A 15004-nucleotide genomic window follows, 5' to 3' on the forward strand; every position below is an offset into this window, starting at 1 on the left:
CATGTACCTGCTTTGTATTGGATGAATTTTAGAAGATTTCGGAAGCTTTGACGCTTCAATCCCAAGAAGCTGGATCCCACCATTATCTGAAGCTACAGCCAGGTAGTGTGAGCCTTGGCAAAAAGTGAGTGTCTTGACACTTCCTCCAATGCGAGAATATGTCAAAATTGATCTAAGAGGGGAAGGGGAAGAGATAGGAAACAGTTTCAAGTAGTAGCCCAGTCTCTTAGCAGGCTCAAAAAACAATATAATAGTTTTTTCACCTCTCCCACCACCTTAAAACGACAACTCTGCATTAAGACAATATTAAGGTTGCACAGTTAAGTGCTCCAAAATCAGGAAGTGTCAAAGTCTAAGTTGCCCGCATAACCTTAATTCTCCCCCTTTGTGATATGCATTATGATACTCTTCAATTTCATGATCATTCTGTGCTACAGGTACAGAATAATAAAACCCCTACAATCTTACATACATATATGTAGCTTTTTTATAAGATCTTAATCTATGAACATACATACTCTAATTTCATTATCATAATGGTCCTGTGCATCTTCACTGACTTCATTTTTTTTGTATTAAACAAGACTTCTCTTCTCTGTAAGATATGCATTTCAATAAATTATGTACCATGCATTTTCTCTTCAACCAACTGTACAAACTTCCTGAAGTGCACTTCAGGGAATGAGGCAGGTAACTATGAAGCTCATTTAACTGTAAATGTAGACGATCTTAAGGTATCAGTACCAGCATATATTTCACCTATACATCAGAAGGATTTGCAATTACTTTGCCTATATAATATTCCCCTTGTAGTTTCAATAGATAGAAGGGAACAAAGATTCCTAGAAAATGAAGTATAAAATGTTATAGTTGCACACTTACATGTTCCATTTGAATATTTAAGATCTTCAAAAGCAGCAAAGAATCCTGTGGCACCTTATAGACTAATAGAGGTTTTGGAGCATGAGCTTTCGTAGGTGAATACCTACATCGTCAGATGCATGACGACATGCATCTGACGAAGTAGGTATTCACCTATGAAAGTGCATGCTCCAAAGCCTCTGTTAGTCTATAAGGTGCCACAGGATTCTTTGCTGCTTTTACAGATCCAGACTAACACGGCTACCCCTCTGATACTTAAGATCTTCAGTATACTGTAGGAGTGGTTCAAGCTTAACTCTGAGAGTGTACTTAAGTATTTTTGGTTAAAGAAAAAAAAATCCTACATATTCCAAGGAATTGTAAGTTACCTGGTCGTAGTGGTTTTTCCTTCCATTTTTTGACTGTTCCAGATTTTCACCGTGCCATCATTAGAGCATGTGGCAAAAATGGAATGTTCATCTGAGACTCGAATACGGTTCACTGCAGACTTGTGTTCATGAAGGTGAGCAACTAACAGCCCTTTAGGACGCCATCCTATGGAAACAGCAATAGGAAATCAACCCCCAAAACCTAACACAAAGGAAATATGAAAATTCCCATCCCCATCCAAGTGATAAATTGTGATAGGTTGCAGGCACGTACAACACTAAGAAGCTACTAGGCAGACTGCACATCAACACACCAGATTTAGGCTCTGTTTACTGGTGCCAAAGAGAATGTCTTTAGGAGACCCAAAAGCAAGAGCATTATTTTATTTTACACACATTCAAATCTACAGTCATTGGGACTGGCCTGTGATGCTGGACCCAAAGGGTCCTAGTGTGGGATTCCATACAATAGAAGCACATAAATGGGATTTAAAATATTTTGTGGGTCAACAACCTCTTCTCTCAAACCACTGTCCCCCTCACCATTTAATTCATGGGTGCTATGTTTAAAACCAATGAATGATTATGGGCTTTCAGACCTCTGAGATCTAAACTGACACTACTCCACTGGCATTTAGAACAGCAGCAATGTGGAGTGCTGTTTTCACACTGTCATTACTTGACACAGTGGAATAGAGGAAATGGCAGCAACTTCTGACAACAAGGCTCTTAAGCTGTTCTGCTGAAATCCTGCTCCAATAAAGCAAAGTGAAATACTCCCAAGCCCGCTTGGGGGGAGGGGAGGGGATGCTTTGCAAGGAAGCGAAGAGACAAAAGACAGCTGCTTACGGGCAACTCTAAAATTGATGGTGGGGCTGCTGCCAGCAGGAAGCTTGAAGAAGGGATAATTGACTGTTAGCACCAGTAGCTTAAAGCATATTAAAGGGACTAACCCAACTCTATTTCTATCAGAGGTTAATGCATCCTTCCTGCCTCTGATCTTAGAAAGAGCAGTACAGTACCCTGCCCTCTTGCTTCCAGTCATGTGTGGGCTGAGTTCCTGCTGCCTGGACTCAGCAGGACCAAGGGCTGATAGAATCACACCCTCCCCCACACCCCTTATCATTGCTAGAACCTAGCAGGAGGGATTTACTTTTCCTTTATAACAGGCACCTAGCATAGTAACTGGAATCCTTATTATCAGCAACAGCATCTCTGTGCGAGTCCTTATTGCTATCTCCTCCTGCCTAATGTAGCATTATTAGCCCCTCCCAAAGGTGGCTGGCAATCAGGAAGTGAAAGCAGGTTCCATAAAACTGAAGTAGATCTAAAAACTAACCTGGGACTTTTTAAAAACAAAACACAGATTCAGAGTTATTACTAATAGGTTTTTAGCAATATGCCAAATTACAGGGGAAGGGTATAATTAAAGCAACCCAGATTCTAAAATAAAGCAAATTTACCAGAGAGTCTGGAGGACTGGAAGGGAAGTATTTTCTTTCAGAGATGTAACCTATGCATTAAATAATGTTACACAGAGCCAGTCAAAGCACAGGAATATTGTAAAGTTATTGATTCACAACTGTTACGCAAATTCCCTGTTCTCCAACTGGCAGCGGGGATCTGATTTGCATAACTATATTATTCCTCAATAATTATACAGTATGCAAATTACAATACTGCAATTGGCAACTGTCCTCAGAATGCCATAAAAAAAAAAAAGAGGATGTGCAACATGGGCCAGTTAATTTAGCCTGAGCAACCTGAACTTCTGAGACTAACTCACTTAAGAGTGTTTGATCTTGCAGCCTTAATGTTGTATTAACACTACGTTTTCTGCACTGTTTAGATATTTGATAAAATGCTTGACAACTCTTCTAAAGCCATCTGAAATCCAGTAAAATCCTTCCAAAAATGGGGGAGGGTGGAGGGTGTTATCAGAGCTTCAATTCAAGCACTCTTTTCCTGAATGAATGCAATTCATCATGTAAATATTAGCTTCTTCTCAAAAACAGCTAACCAAAAGTATCCGGATCAACCTCTTACACACTTTTGTTGGGAATCTTTCCTTGAAACAAACAACAACAATTTGACATGTGAGCATTGTTTGGTGCTCTTGATCACTCTGAGAGGAACAGCTCAGCTGTGTCCTGGGATGCATTATGCATTTCACAGGTCGCACAATTCTCTTCAAATGAAAACTATATGCCTGCATAGATAATATTTCTCTCAAAGGAGAAATCAATTTAAATATCAGTCAAGATCACCAAGATTTAAATATCATTTGGTGGCTCATTTCTTGGTAAAATACCATTAGAGCTACCATTATACATAGCAATATAGGAACAGTGGAGAGACGTTAAATCCTTTACTTACAAGGTACAAGAGGAAAAAAACGCAAAATACTCCTACTCAAACTTGAGTAGAATATTTAAATTGTTGTAAAATTTTAGCTCCGTTGTTTAGGTTTTGAAGGTTTAACACACAAAAGCTTTCCAAAGGGAGTGAAATTGTTAAAATTACCTAATCAACTCTTTGGGCAAGGACTGTATCTTTCTATACATTTATACGCTGCCTAGAGCAATGGAGCCCTGATCTGGACTGGTGCCTTTGGTCACTAACACCACACAAATAAATAAAATGTTATCGCTAATATGGCAATGGACATATCCAAATGATGTTAAAATAGCAGTCATCAGAGAGACTAGCAGAGTCAGGAAGGCCACTTATTTTATAAATTCAGTTAATTGGACACAGTTTCTCCAGCAGAGAGATTACTACTGTAAGCATGCTTTGAAAAAAATCACATTTTGTACTAGTGAACCTCACCACAGCACGGGTCTAACCCGAGCCAAAACTAAAATTTTAGTAGTTCCAAGATGGTGCTGAACTGTAGATTTAGAAATTAAAATGACTGTTTTATCTGCTGCATCAATGTCAGTCAGTCAGTCAGTCAGTCAATGTCCTTATGCAATAGGATGTCCTTTAAAAATAAAAATCAGATGCCACAATAAAAACTGCCTCCTCAGTACAGAGAGCCTCACTCAAAATGCTAAACCGATCCCATCACCACGTTAAAGGTGAACTGAAAAGCTTGCTGATCAGAGTTCAATCTCTTTCCCAGCAACGGTTACTGACAAATCAACTACACTGATGGACAACTGCATTCTCTGTACTGCTTGAAGTATTAGCAAGGTCATCTGTGATTGCAAGAGAACAACTGATGACTAGGTCTTAGCAGGCAGATGAAGAAACTGATTTTAAATGAGCATTTATAATTTGCATGTCTACAGGCTCAGTGACATAGAATATAAAAATGGTTTCCCTTTTTTAAAAATAAGGCTTTTTTGGTGACCTTTAGGAAAAAGGGTCTGTTTTAACAGTGGAAATACTAAAAAGGAACCAGTCCAGATCAGCTTCTTAAAAATCACAGGATTCCCTAACCCAGTCATTTCCTGTGTTCCTGGCATTTCAAAATTTCCCTTATGGTGAATGTAATTTGATCCAAGAGGTTTTACCTGTGGTCTAATGACACCTTGGGCCTGCTCTTTACCTGTAGGAGGTGGTTTGCTCTCCCATTCAGCGTTCTCCATCATCTGTTTGGCCATTCTTTCTGCATTGCACTGTTCTCGCTTCTGTTGGACTAACTGCTGAAGTTCAGTTTTGCAAGTAGTGATGCGTAACTGGTACGTGGAAGGTGAAGCTGTACTGCTTAAAACCTGTATGGTTGGTTTCCTGGTCTGGACAACTGTTCCATCAGTTGCCTGTATGCCATAAACAATTTAAAAATATGTTCACAGCTAAATCAATCACATGATTAGCATGTCACACTGACAAGAGCATGGAAGAATCATTTATCCTTTAATCTATTAGTGATGAGTAAAGATATAAATTCAAAATTAAGATCTGAATATTTGTACAGGTGAGCAACTTCAACGCAGACACACAATTCGCCACAAGCCAAACTGCAACCACGTTAAATGAAAGGGTTCCAAAACCACCATAGAGAGTGGAGTCAATGTCTTGATTGCATAACAAGTTTAAATACAAATTATTGTTCAAAACACAGCACACAATTGTCTATTCACTGTACACATTTTCATGAAGAAAATATTTACTAATATTTCCTCAAGCAACTGTTGTAGGAGCAGTTACTGCAAATATACCTGTAGTCACTATTGCCAACAAAGTGACAAATTAGCTAACAATTATTTGTTTACATAAAACCAAAAATGTTAAACTCCCATTAGAGTTCCAGAATTAATATTGACATCACAGCTAGTTAGTAACGCCCTAATCCTGCAAGGTGATCCAGCCAGGCAACCCCTACCACCCACACCAATTTTGGAAATCCTATAAGCACATTCTCCAGAATACAAATCAAGCTGCAATAAGGGATGGAAACATTTTCCCTATGAACAGGTTATTCCATCCATGTTTACAGCAGGGTTTCTTGCACCTTCCTCTGCATCTGGTACTGACCACTACTGGGTACAGTATTCTGTACTGTAGACAGACCACTGCTACGATCTGGTATGGTAACTGCTGCATTCCACTAAAGTCACAGACAAAAGGGGTACACCCAAAGGGAGATTACAGGGCCTACATTCTTGAATTCTCAAAGAGTTTCCAAGAGCTTTAGTGCCAGCATAATTTTCTCAATGCATTGGTTAGTCTCCCCCAACACATCCCTTAGAGAAAGCTATATATTCACTTGTAGGATCATGCTGTTCATAAAACTAACCCTTATCTTTCCCATTTTTTTAAACTTTAAGCCCCAATATTTTGTTGAACAAAACACCCAAAAGAAGAAACATAAAATGCCTAAACAAAAAATCCTTTTTAACACTGGTCCCAACACTGTGTTCAGTGAGTAGATATTAAAGCGCTTGCTGCTATTTAAATATTCAGATTAGATAAAAAATGCAAAAAAGTGAGGTCTTCCGAAATACCTGTGGAGAGGATGACAAATTGGCACAGATGCCAGCAGCGGATTCGGAACGAAGAGGTTTTCCGGTCTGAGCTGCTTCTTGATCAGCACTTTGCCCTTTAGGTATTGGCTGGGAGATGTTAGAAGGCTCCAAAGACCCAAACATACTTTTCCATTCCTCATTTACATTTGCTTCTTGTTTTACATTTTTTCTAGCTATAAGAAACAGACCAAAAACAAAAGAATTAACGTAAGATTTAATTCGTTACAACAATCAATCTAATTGGTCATGACTTTAGCACTAAGTGTAACCCAATAAATACATGCAGATTTATTATGGAGTTACATTAATCAAAGAAAAATGCATTATTGGGTTATTTAAATCAGCTGGTAGGGATGTTAGAAGAAAGAGATTTAGACACCTAACAACTGGAAAATTCCTACTTAGCATTAGAAGAGCTTTACTGAAATAACACAATATTCTATTTACACATTCTTAATCCTAAAGCTGACCCATTCAGATAACTCATACAAATCACAGGGAATTTTTTTTTTAACATAGAAGGGATGTAGGATCAAGTCATAAATAATGATGTTCTTCCTACAAAAATTAATCCAGTATTGGCACAGGAGAGAGATTAGTTCAGTGGTTCTTATCCTGGGGTATGTGTACCCAGAAGTCTTCCAGGGGTACATCATCTAGATATTTGCCTCGTTTTACAACAAGTTACATAAAAGGCACCAGCAAAGTCTATACAAACTAAAATTTCATACAGACAATATCTTGTTTATACTGATCTATACACTATACCCTGAAATGTAAATACTATATTTATATTATTTATTATATAGTAAAAATGAGAAAATAAGCAATTTTTCAATAATAGTGTGCTGTGATACTTTTGTAATCTGATGTCTGATTTTGTAAGCAAGTACTGTAATTTTTAAGTGAGGGGGTACGCAAGACAAATCAGACTCCTTAATGGAGTACAGTAGTCTGGAAAGGTTGAGAACCACTGGACTAGTTTATCAAATGACACTAGGCAGATTACTGCTGGCATCAAATACTGTCATTTTCCAGCAAGACAGCAGCCACCTTCTGATGGCTCAAGAATGTAATTAAGAAATTTATTTTGAAGATTCCTTTTTGGGTCACTTGAAACTAAAAAAGTAGAAGAAACATGGGGCAAATTAAACCCAGACTAAGCCAATGCATAACAACTAAAGGCAAGATGCCTAATATTGATCAGTTTAAGGGAGAGAATTTATTAAAAGCATTGATTCTGCATATTATCTTGTAAACCCTCTCAATGACTGACTCCACAGGACCCAACATTTGTGCTTATGTTTCCCCACCACCACCTAAATTTATGAGTATATTATACATTTTTTATAATATACCACAGGGAGTTGATAAGCATTGTGCTTTTAAATGTAAAAGTCAGAAATCTTGAGATTCCCAAGGTGCAATAAAAATGCAGGCATCTGTGTGAGAGAGGGGAGCTGAAGTGTTTGCTGCAGGGCAAGTTGGATTAGTGAGCTTGGAGGAGTCAAGAGTCAACTACACAACCCTCCTGAAAATAAAACAAAAAGAGATACAGTAAAACATGAGAATATACCAACCACGTTTGTCATCAGGCTCCTGCTTTGTTTTAACAAGATCAACTTGTCTTCCAGTTATTCCCAGAGCTGCCAAGTCAATAACCCCTTTTTGAGTGCTGTCATGCAGGTGGCTCTGGTCCACTATATTGGCCTTGGCTTTATTGGATTTTAACATGAAGTCTTTTAGTGCTAACAGTTTGTCTTCCTCCTCCTCAGTCATACCCTACAACAAACCACATGGAGATCATTTTAAACAGAACTTCCATCAAGATATGGAGATACAGAAGTGGGATACATTATTGGTTCTTAATGAAGAGAGAGAACTCAAGACCGACTTATATCATTTCAAACACATTTTGGAGAAACTGCTACATTGCAAGGACAGTATTTTGCACCCCTGACCCCTCCACACAACACCACACCACACCCACAAGCTTGGATGCGGAAAAAAGGGATATAAAACTACTAAAGGATGGAACTACTAACTGATATATCTGGCTTGTTGGCCTAGCATCAGGGATTTGAAGTCAGTGCACACTAGGAAAGAACTGACATAGGCTGAGTCTTCTCTACAGTTTCCATCTCTGCAGATGGGAGGTTCTCAAGGCCAGCCATTTCCATACGGAGGATTACAGTGCTCCATCATTAGCAAGTCTCCTCCCCAGTTATCTGCCGGGAAATACAAGAAAGGAGATGGGCTCAAGGGCCTGTATCCCACAGCTCAGCTGCTTTAGCGCCTGGGAGGAAAGGGATTTAAAAAGGGACTTTATACTCCTTGTCCATTCAGTACTGCAGAGCCAGCTTACTTCACCCCAAGCCATCTCTCTGGTCAGGTGGAGGGGCATGTCTCTGGGGCCTTGGAGTGATTATGCACTCTTTGGAAAGCTCTTTCCCTCCTTCTTTTTTACATGCAAGCCTCTCAACACCACAGCTCTCTCTTACCCTAGCCTGGTTCTCTCTCTCTATGGCAGACCTTTGTTAAAATGCCTCATTACCTTCTCAAGGCCCTCATTCTGCAAACTCAAGCACTGAAATCAATGGGACTGTTCGAGCAGTTTTTTGTATGATCAGAACCTTGGACTGTGAGTTCGTTGGGACAGGGCCTGTATCTACCTGTGTGTCTGTACAAAACCTATCACACCAGGGCCTCACTGGCATGTACTACTGCAGTACAAATAAAGAATAATAGTTACTTGGGAAAGTAACTTCTTTAGCAGCTGTGCAATGGCTGGGTCCTCAGGGGGAGGACAATCAGGGCAAGTGCCATTCCTTTTCTTCTGACGCATATGAAGATGTCTGAAAAGGCTTGCGATGTCCTTTGATCTTAAAGCATAATCAAATATGGAACGGCTTACTGGCTCTTTAAGGACACTCAATAGGACTATTTCTTTATCCATCTGCAATTCAGAAAAAGGGAACAAATCAACAAGGAAAGCATCATATATCTGTAGAAATACAAGACTTGTCCAATAGCTTTTGGCTATCACAGGAGGAACGAGTTGTGATCATGTCTGTTGGGTTATAACAAAAACTACTTTTAAAGCGAAATAAGTGTTTTTATATATTCAAATCTTACTTAATACCATTAATTTTTGTAGTTACCCTTTCATGAGCTGTAGATGTCTTTTACAGCATAAAATATGATGTCTATGTATTATAACAGGAAGTGAAAGATTATCAGAGTACTTCTAATTTGAAAATGTACATAATATAAAACTTCTTTAAAAAGGCATTGCTTAAAATAATATTTTAACACTGTAAGGAAACTTATTGCTACCACCACCATAGTTTATTAGAACAAAGAATATTAAGAATCAAATGTACTTTCAGAAAATATGTTGTGATTACGTTTGGATTTCTCTTTGCTCAGACAATTGGGACAAGCATTTAAAAAGAAACCTACAGTATTGTGCAAAAGGGTGCCACTGCACACCATTTGGGCAGGCAATTATTGCAAACTGGATAATTTGCAACTGCTTCATCCTGCAAGGTGCTGACTATACTGGCCCTGATCTAGCACAGCACTTAAGCATGTGAGTAGTCCCACTGAAGTCCCAAGTGCGTTGATGACTAGCTAGCTGAAGTCAACAGGACTACAAGTTAAGCATGTACTTTAATGCTTTTCTGGATCAGGGCCAGAATGCTCAGTGTCTTATTGGACTGAGACTCTTTGAAGTGATATTGTCCTTTGAACAAAACAAAAAAGTTTCATGTTCACTACATTGCCAGTCTATCAACATCTGCTACAAGAGGTCAAAAAACTGAACTGCTCCTAACTGAGCATCTGATTAGTTTCCTAATCTGAAAACTGAATTGAAGCTTTTAAAATGTTTAAACCAGACATTGTTGCAAAGAAGATGTAAATTTATGAACATACAGTATATATTCACGTCACTACATTATCAATTACCTGTATTATCGGCTGAGTGATAAAAGGATGGAGATAAGGCATTAGCTTGCAGTAGACATCAGCAATATTTAAGTGCTGTGCTACCACAGTGATAAATCCTACTGCACCATAACGTATCCAAAGGTTTGGATGGCACAGGAAGGGCGCTGGAAAAAAAAATTAATGTTAAAATGTATCATTTCAAATCTGTTGTTCAAACTGAAGGGAGAGGACTGTCCTGTATTTACCAGACAGGGAATCCTCATTTCCCCTCCCTAAGTTCAGTCCCTCCTCCTCCAAAGTACCAAAGATTTCACAGATAGGGCCTGAAGTCAGTGAGCTTCAAAACAGGCACTTGGGCCCAAATCCTCAAAGGTATTTAGGCACCTAACTCCCACTGATTTCAACGTAGGTGTCCTAAATAGCTTTGAGGATCAAGGCCCTCACTAAGGACCAACATCCTATGCTGGAAGAGCACTGGTGACAGACTTGAGAAGGGAGCCAGGTCCAGAATAATAGGGAAAATAAATGAAAAAAATTGCGGAAATTCTGGGTGCACTCTTAAAAAATAAGATGAGGGAACATCACCACAATCGTTTGGGAAGTATGAGCCTCTGAGTCATGTAACCTAGTCCCCTGAATCGTGGCAGGGCAGACAATACTCTCTAAGGTTTCTCCAAATTTCAGTTACAGCCTTAAACATTTCTAATGATTATGCAAATCTAACAATTATAAATTTCAAATTATTCTAGAACCTTCTTTGGCAGCTTATTCCCTTGTATAATCCAGTTTTTACTAAATTTTTCACATAAATGTTCTTTGCTATATACACGTTATTCTTTATTTAATCATCTGAAACTGACAGGTAAAGTTTCAGGTTGGTAAATTTATTTAAGCAGAAAGTGAGTCCTGACCTTAATTTTGGCAGCACTTCTACTGGAAGTATTGATTAAAAAGAGAGAGGTCTAATCCAAGCGAATCAGGATCTTAATTGATATTTTACACTCTAATATTCACTTCGGATTATTTGTTCCATCAAAATGATTACTTAAGCATTCTAAGCAACATGTTATTGCATTAGCAACAGCTTATTAAAAGTTAGGAAAATAATTCCCACCAGAACCTAAAGAAATTTGAGGTAGGGTCATATAATAGATAACTAAGCTAACAGTGAAACTTTACAGAATTAAGATTTTCTGTAGAAAACCATGGTATTTTGAGCAGTTTTTTAAACTTACCTATATCACAAGCAAATTCATAGATGTGTGGTTTCTGCAACAGCCCTAACTGGCACATGCAGGTAAGAGCATTGAGGGCTTTAAAAATGACAAATTCTTCAGCATCACTGAGACCTTGCTGGAGTAGAGGTTTTAAAATTGATGAGCTTTGCCAGCCAACGTAAGCAGCAACACCTAAAAGCCATGAAGAAAAACTGTTATTGTAATGGGCAAGGTAACACCCCCCAAAAGCTAAGGCAGCAGCGTAACAAACACTAGATACTAAGGCAGTCCACATCTTCCTGGAAGTGACAATCATTTTTTTGGGAGGGGGGCTGGGGGGGGGTGGGAGGGAGGAGAACATCTCTAATTCAAACACAAAACTGATAAGCTCAAAAGGCAAAGGCAAAACTCACAATAACTTCAATGGTGCAACATCAGGGCCATACTGAACCTCCACAAATCAAGAAAGCTGAAATGCTTCATACTTCGGGCTGCTCTCCATCATCAGTGTTTGCAGTTGGAAGCCAAAGAGACTTGTGCCCTTAAAATTACTTAGGCTTTTAAACACATACCTAGGCACCTAACTTTCAGTTCCTATTTTTGAACATTTTGGCCTGTGTGTATAACAAAGCTGGCAATAACTTTGTTAATGTATGGGAAGACTAAATAACTTTTAACTGTTAACAAGGAACCAATTTTGTTTTGCAATGAGAGATCTTATGCCACTCATAAAAGTTTAATAAAAATACAATTTTAGCCCCCTGATGCTGCAAACACTTAAGCACATGCTTGAATTTAAGCACATGAATAATCCTATTGAAGTGAATGGGTTAATTGGGTTAACAGTTTTGTGTTATTCAAATACAATACTTTTTAAAAAGAAACAAAACAGCATTTACAGTTAAGTTCATTATAAATTTTAATCTAAAGTTGCAACTGCACAAACTTTCATATTAGTTTTACAGAGCCTCGACCTCACCTAAATCAATTTTTTTAATCAAGAGATTTAAAAGGTCTTGATTTAAATCACTCCATCCTGCTACCAAGAAGAAATAAAAAGACATGCCTGAGCATTAAATTGCTTGCCTCTACATCAGAGTTACTAAATTCTCTACAGGAGAAGCCCTCTTCTGTGACTTTAAAAATCTCTAAGAACCTGCAGCAGTGTAGGCAATTAACTGATTACATCTAAGCATGTTTCAGCCAAGAAACCGAGTACCTACCAACTATGCTGTCAAAGAAAGCTCCCCGAAGATGCCAGTCATTCTTATCATTCAGGAAGGTGATCATATGAGATAGGAGGACATCATTGGCTTTTTGACGTCCAAAGAAGACACAGAGACGTGTTATTCCATTTTCCATTAGCGTCTGTTTCACAATGTTTTCTGGGTCACTCAGCAGAGTAACAACTTTCTGCTGGACCATTTCATGCAAAGCCTGAAGCTCTGCAAGAGAGACGCAATAGAAAATTGAGTCAACATGACACAAAACGTGTATTTGTCAGCCACCATTAAATTAAATTAAAATAATATGCAATTCTGATGTACAGCTGACTTGGTAAGACAGTAATGCAACAGAATGACTAGGATTCTGAAGCCATGCTTACAAACGGATTCATATTCAGGCTCTGAATTGACAGAACTGGGGAAGCCATAGAAGCGTACTTCACTGATATGGATAAAAACATACCCCAAACAGTCTAGTCTGTGCTTCCATTGAGGTGACTCACTCATCACACTTATGGCTGAAGTAAGGATGTGGGAAAGCATCAAAATGAGTCAATTAGAGTATGTCCACACAGACCAAAAAACAAATCCCGCGGTTGCCTTGCGCCAGCTGACTCCGGCTCATGGGGCTCAGGCTGCAAGGCTGTTTCATTGTTGTGTGGTTTTCCAGACTCAGGCTGAAGCCCAGACTCTAGGACCATGAGGGGTGGAAGTGTCTCACAGCTTGACCTCCAGCCTGAGCCCAGAAGTCTACACAGCAATGAAACAGCCCTGCGAGCCCAAGTGGGTTTTTCTTTGCTGTGCAGACATACCCTTAGAGCAGGTCTACACTTACCTCCAGCACAATCGATCCAGCAGGGATCGATTTATCGCGTCCAGTGAAGATGCGATATATCGATCGCCAAGCACTCTCCCATTGACTCCAGTACTCCACTGGAGCAAGAAGCAAAGGTGGAGTCGACGGGGGAGCGTCAGCAGTTGACCTACAGCAGCAAAGAAACCATAGTAAGTAGTTCTAAGTATGTTGTTTCAGCCATGCTATTTTTGTAACTGAAGTTGCGTAACTTAGACCGATGTAGCCTCCACCACCCCAGTGTAGACCAGGCCTTAGAGATAATGGTTCAACAGCGAACACAAAATGCTTTGTGGCAATAGAGTAATTGAAAATTCACTTGCTTGTCAGTAGCTTCACCTTTCCTAAACTGATGGCAGAGTTGAGGTTGTGTATTTTTAACAATCTAGACAGATTATCTTTTAGGAATATAGAGATAAATAAGCAGCATTGGAAAAATAATCAGATTTCCAGTTTCATTAAATAAGTGAACAACTATCCTCAAGCTACTAAGAGTGCTCTAAAACGGTAAACCACTATAAGCATTCATTGCCAAGTCATGTGCTTGGATATTTCTAGTCCATGGTTTAAATAAAAGTGTAATTTTACTAAGAATTTCCTAACTCTTAGATGGAACTTGATAATACAGGGCCAAGCCCCAAGAGATAATGACTAATGCTTTGATTTGGTTGCGGAAGTCACAGAATCCATGACTTCCAGTGACCTACATGACGTCAGCCTGTGTGGTCGGGAGCTGCAGGATCCCCCGACACCCCAGGTGAACCCTGAAGCTCCCAGAACGAGTCCAAGTCCCGCTCCTTCCAAGCCTGTCTTGTAAGACGATATATATTTTTTAAAATAATGTAAAAATGTAAGGGCTCTGGGGTGGGGCTGAGGATGAGGTTTTGGGGTGTGGGAGGGGCTCGGGCAGATGGGTAGGATAAGGGGTTCATGGTGCAGGAGGGGGCTCAGGGCTAGGGCAGAGGGTTGCAGTGTGTGTGGGGGGGTGAGGGCTCCGGTTCAGGGGTGCGGATTCTGGGGTGGAGTAGGACCAGGGATGAGGAGTATGGGGTGCATGCAACTCCCCCAACCCTCTCCCCTCCGGCAGCACACTCACCTTGCACCACTGTCACTGCACATGTTCCTAGGACCCCTCTCAGGTCCAGGAAGCTCCCTCGCCTCCCCTGTGGTGGATGCGGAGGATGCCATGAAGTGTGCACATCCTCCTACTGCTGCTCCTCACTATAGACTCACTGGGGATGGGGAATGGGGCTGCCCTTGCCCAGCGTGGGGCAGGAGCAGTGACTGTGGGCGGGGGGGCTCCTGTGCTAGTGGAGGGTCCTGCTGGAAAAGGGGAGGGTCCATCCAAAGCAGAAGGTCAGGGTCAGCCTGCCCTAGCAGTAGCGGTTGGGGGGTTGGGAGGGCACTAGGACACTGCAGCAACTGATGCCAGGAGCCAGCAGAGCTGAATGCAGTGTGCAGCTGGAGGGGGAGGCAGGGACACTCAGTGGAGGCGCGCAGGGGTGGAGGCGTGCGGGGGTGGGGGAGAGACCTG

At 40.2% G+C, this 15004-nt stretch overlaps 1 protein-coding gene across 1 annotated transcript in view; it reads right to left on the minus strand.

Annotated features, from left to right (window-relative positions):
• The window catches only part of PIK3R4 (phosphoinositide-3-kinase regulatory subunit 4), a 31332-nt gene that overhangs the window by 7472 nt on the left and 8856 nt on the right, over window positions 1-15004 (minus strand). The window contains exons 6-14 of the mRNA XM_050938299.1: window positions 12615-12836; window positions 11410-11583; window positions 10193-10338; window positions 8976-9179; window positions 7804-8005; window positions 6203-6396; window positions 4804-5014; window positions 1251-1416; window positions 8-172 (exon numbers count right to left, since the gene is read on the minus strand). Coding sequence (XP_050794256.1) covers window positions 8-172; window positions 1251-1416; window positions 4804-5014; window positions 6203-6396; window positions 7804-8005; window positions 8976-9179; window positions 10193-10338; window positions 11410-11583; window positions 12615-12836 — 1684 coding nt within the window. The remainder of the gene's footprint in view (window positions 1-7; window positions 173-1250; window positions 1417-4803; window positions 5015-6202; window positions 6397-7803; window positions 8006-8975; window positions 9180-10192; window positions 10339-11409; window positions 11584-12614; window positions 12837-15004) is intronic.

Source organism: Gopherus flavomarginatus, chromosome 2 (genome assembly GCF_025201925.1).
Source record: "Gopherus flavomarginatus isolate rGopFla2 chromosome 2, rGopFla2.mat.asm, whole genome shotgun sequence".
Taxonomy (NCBI): Eukaryota; Metazoa; Chordata; order Testudines; family Testudinidae; genus Gopherus; species Gopherus flavomarginatus.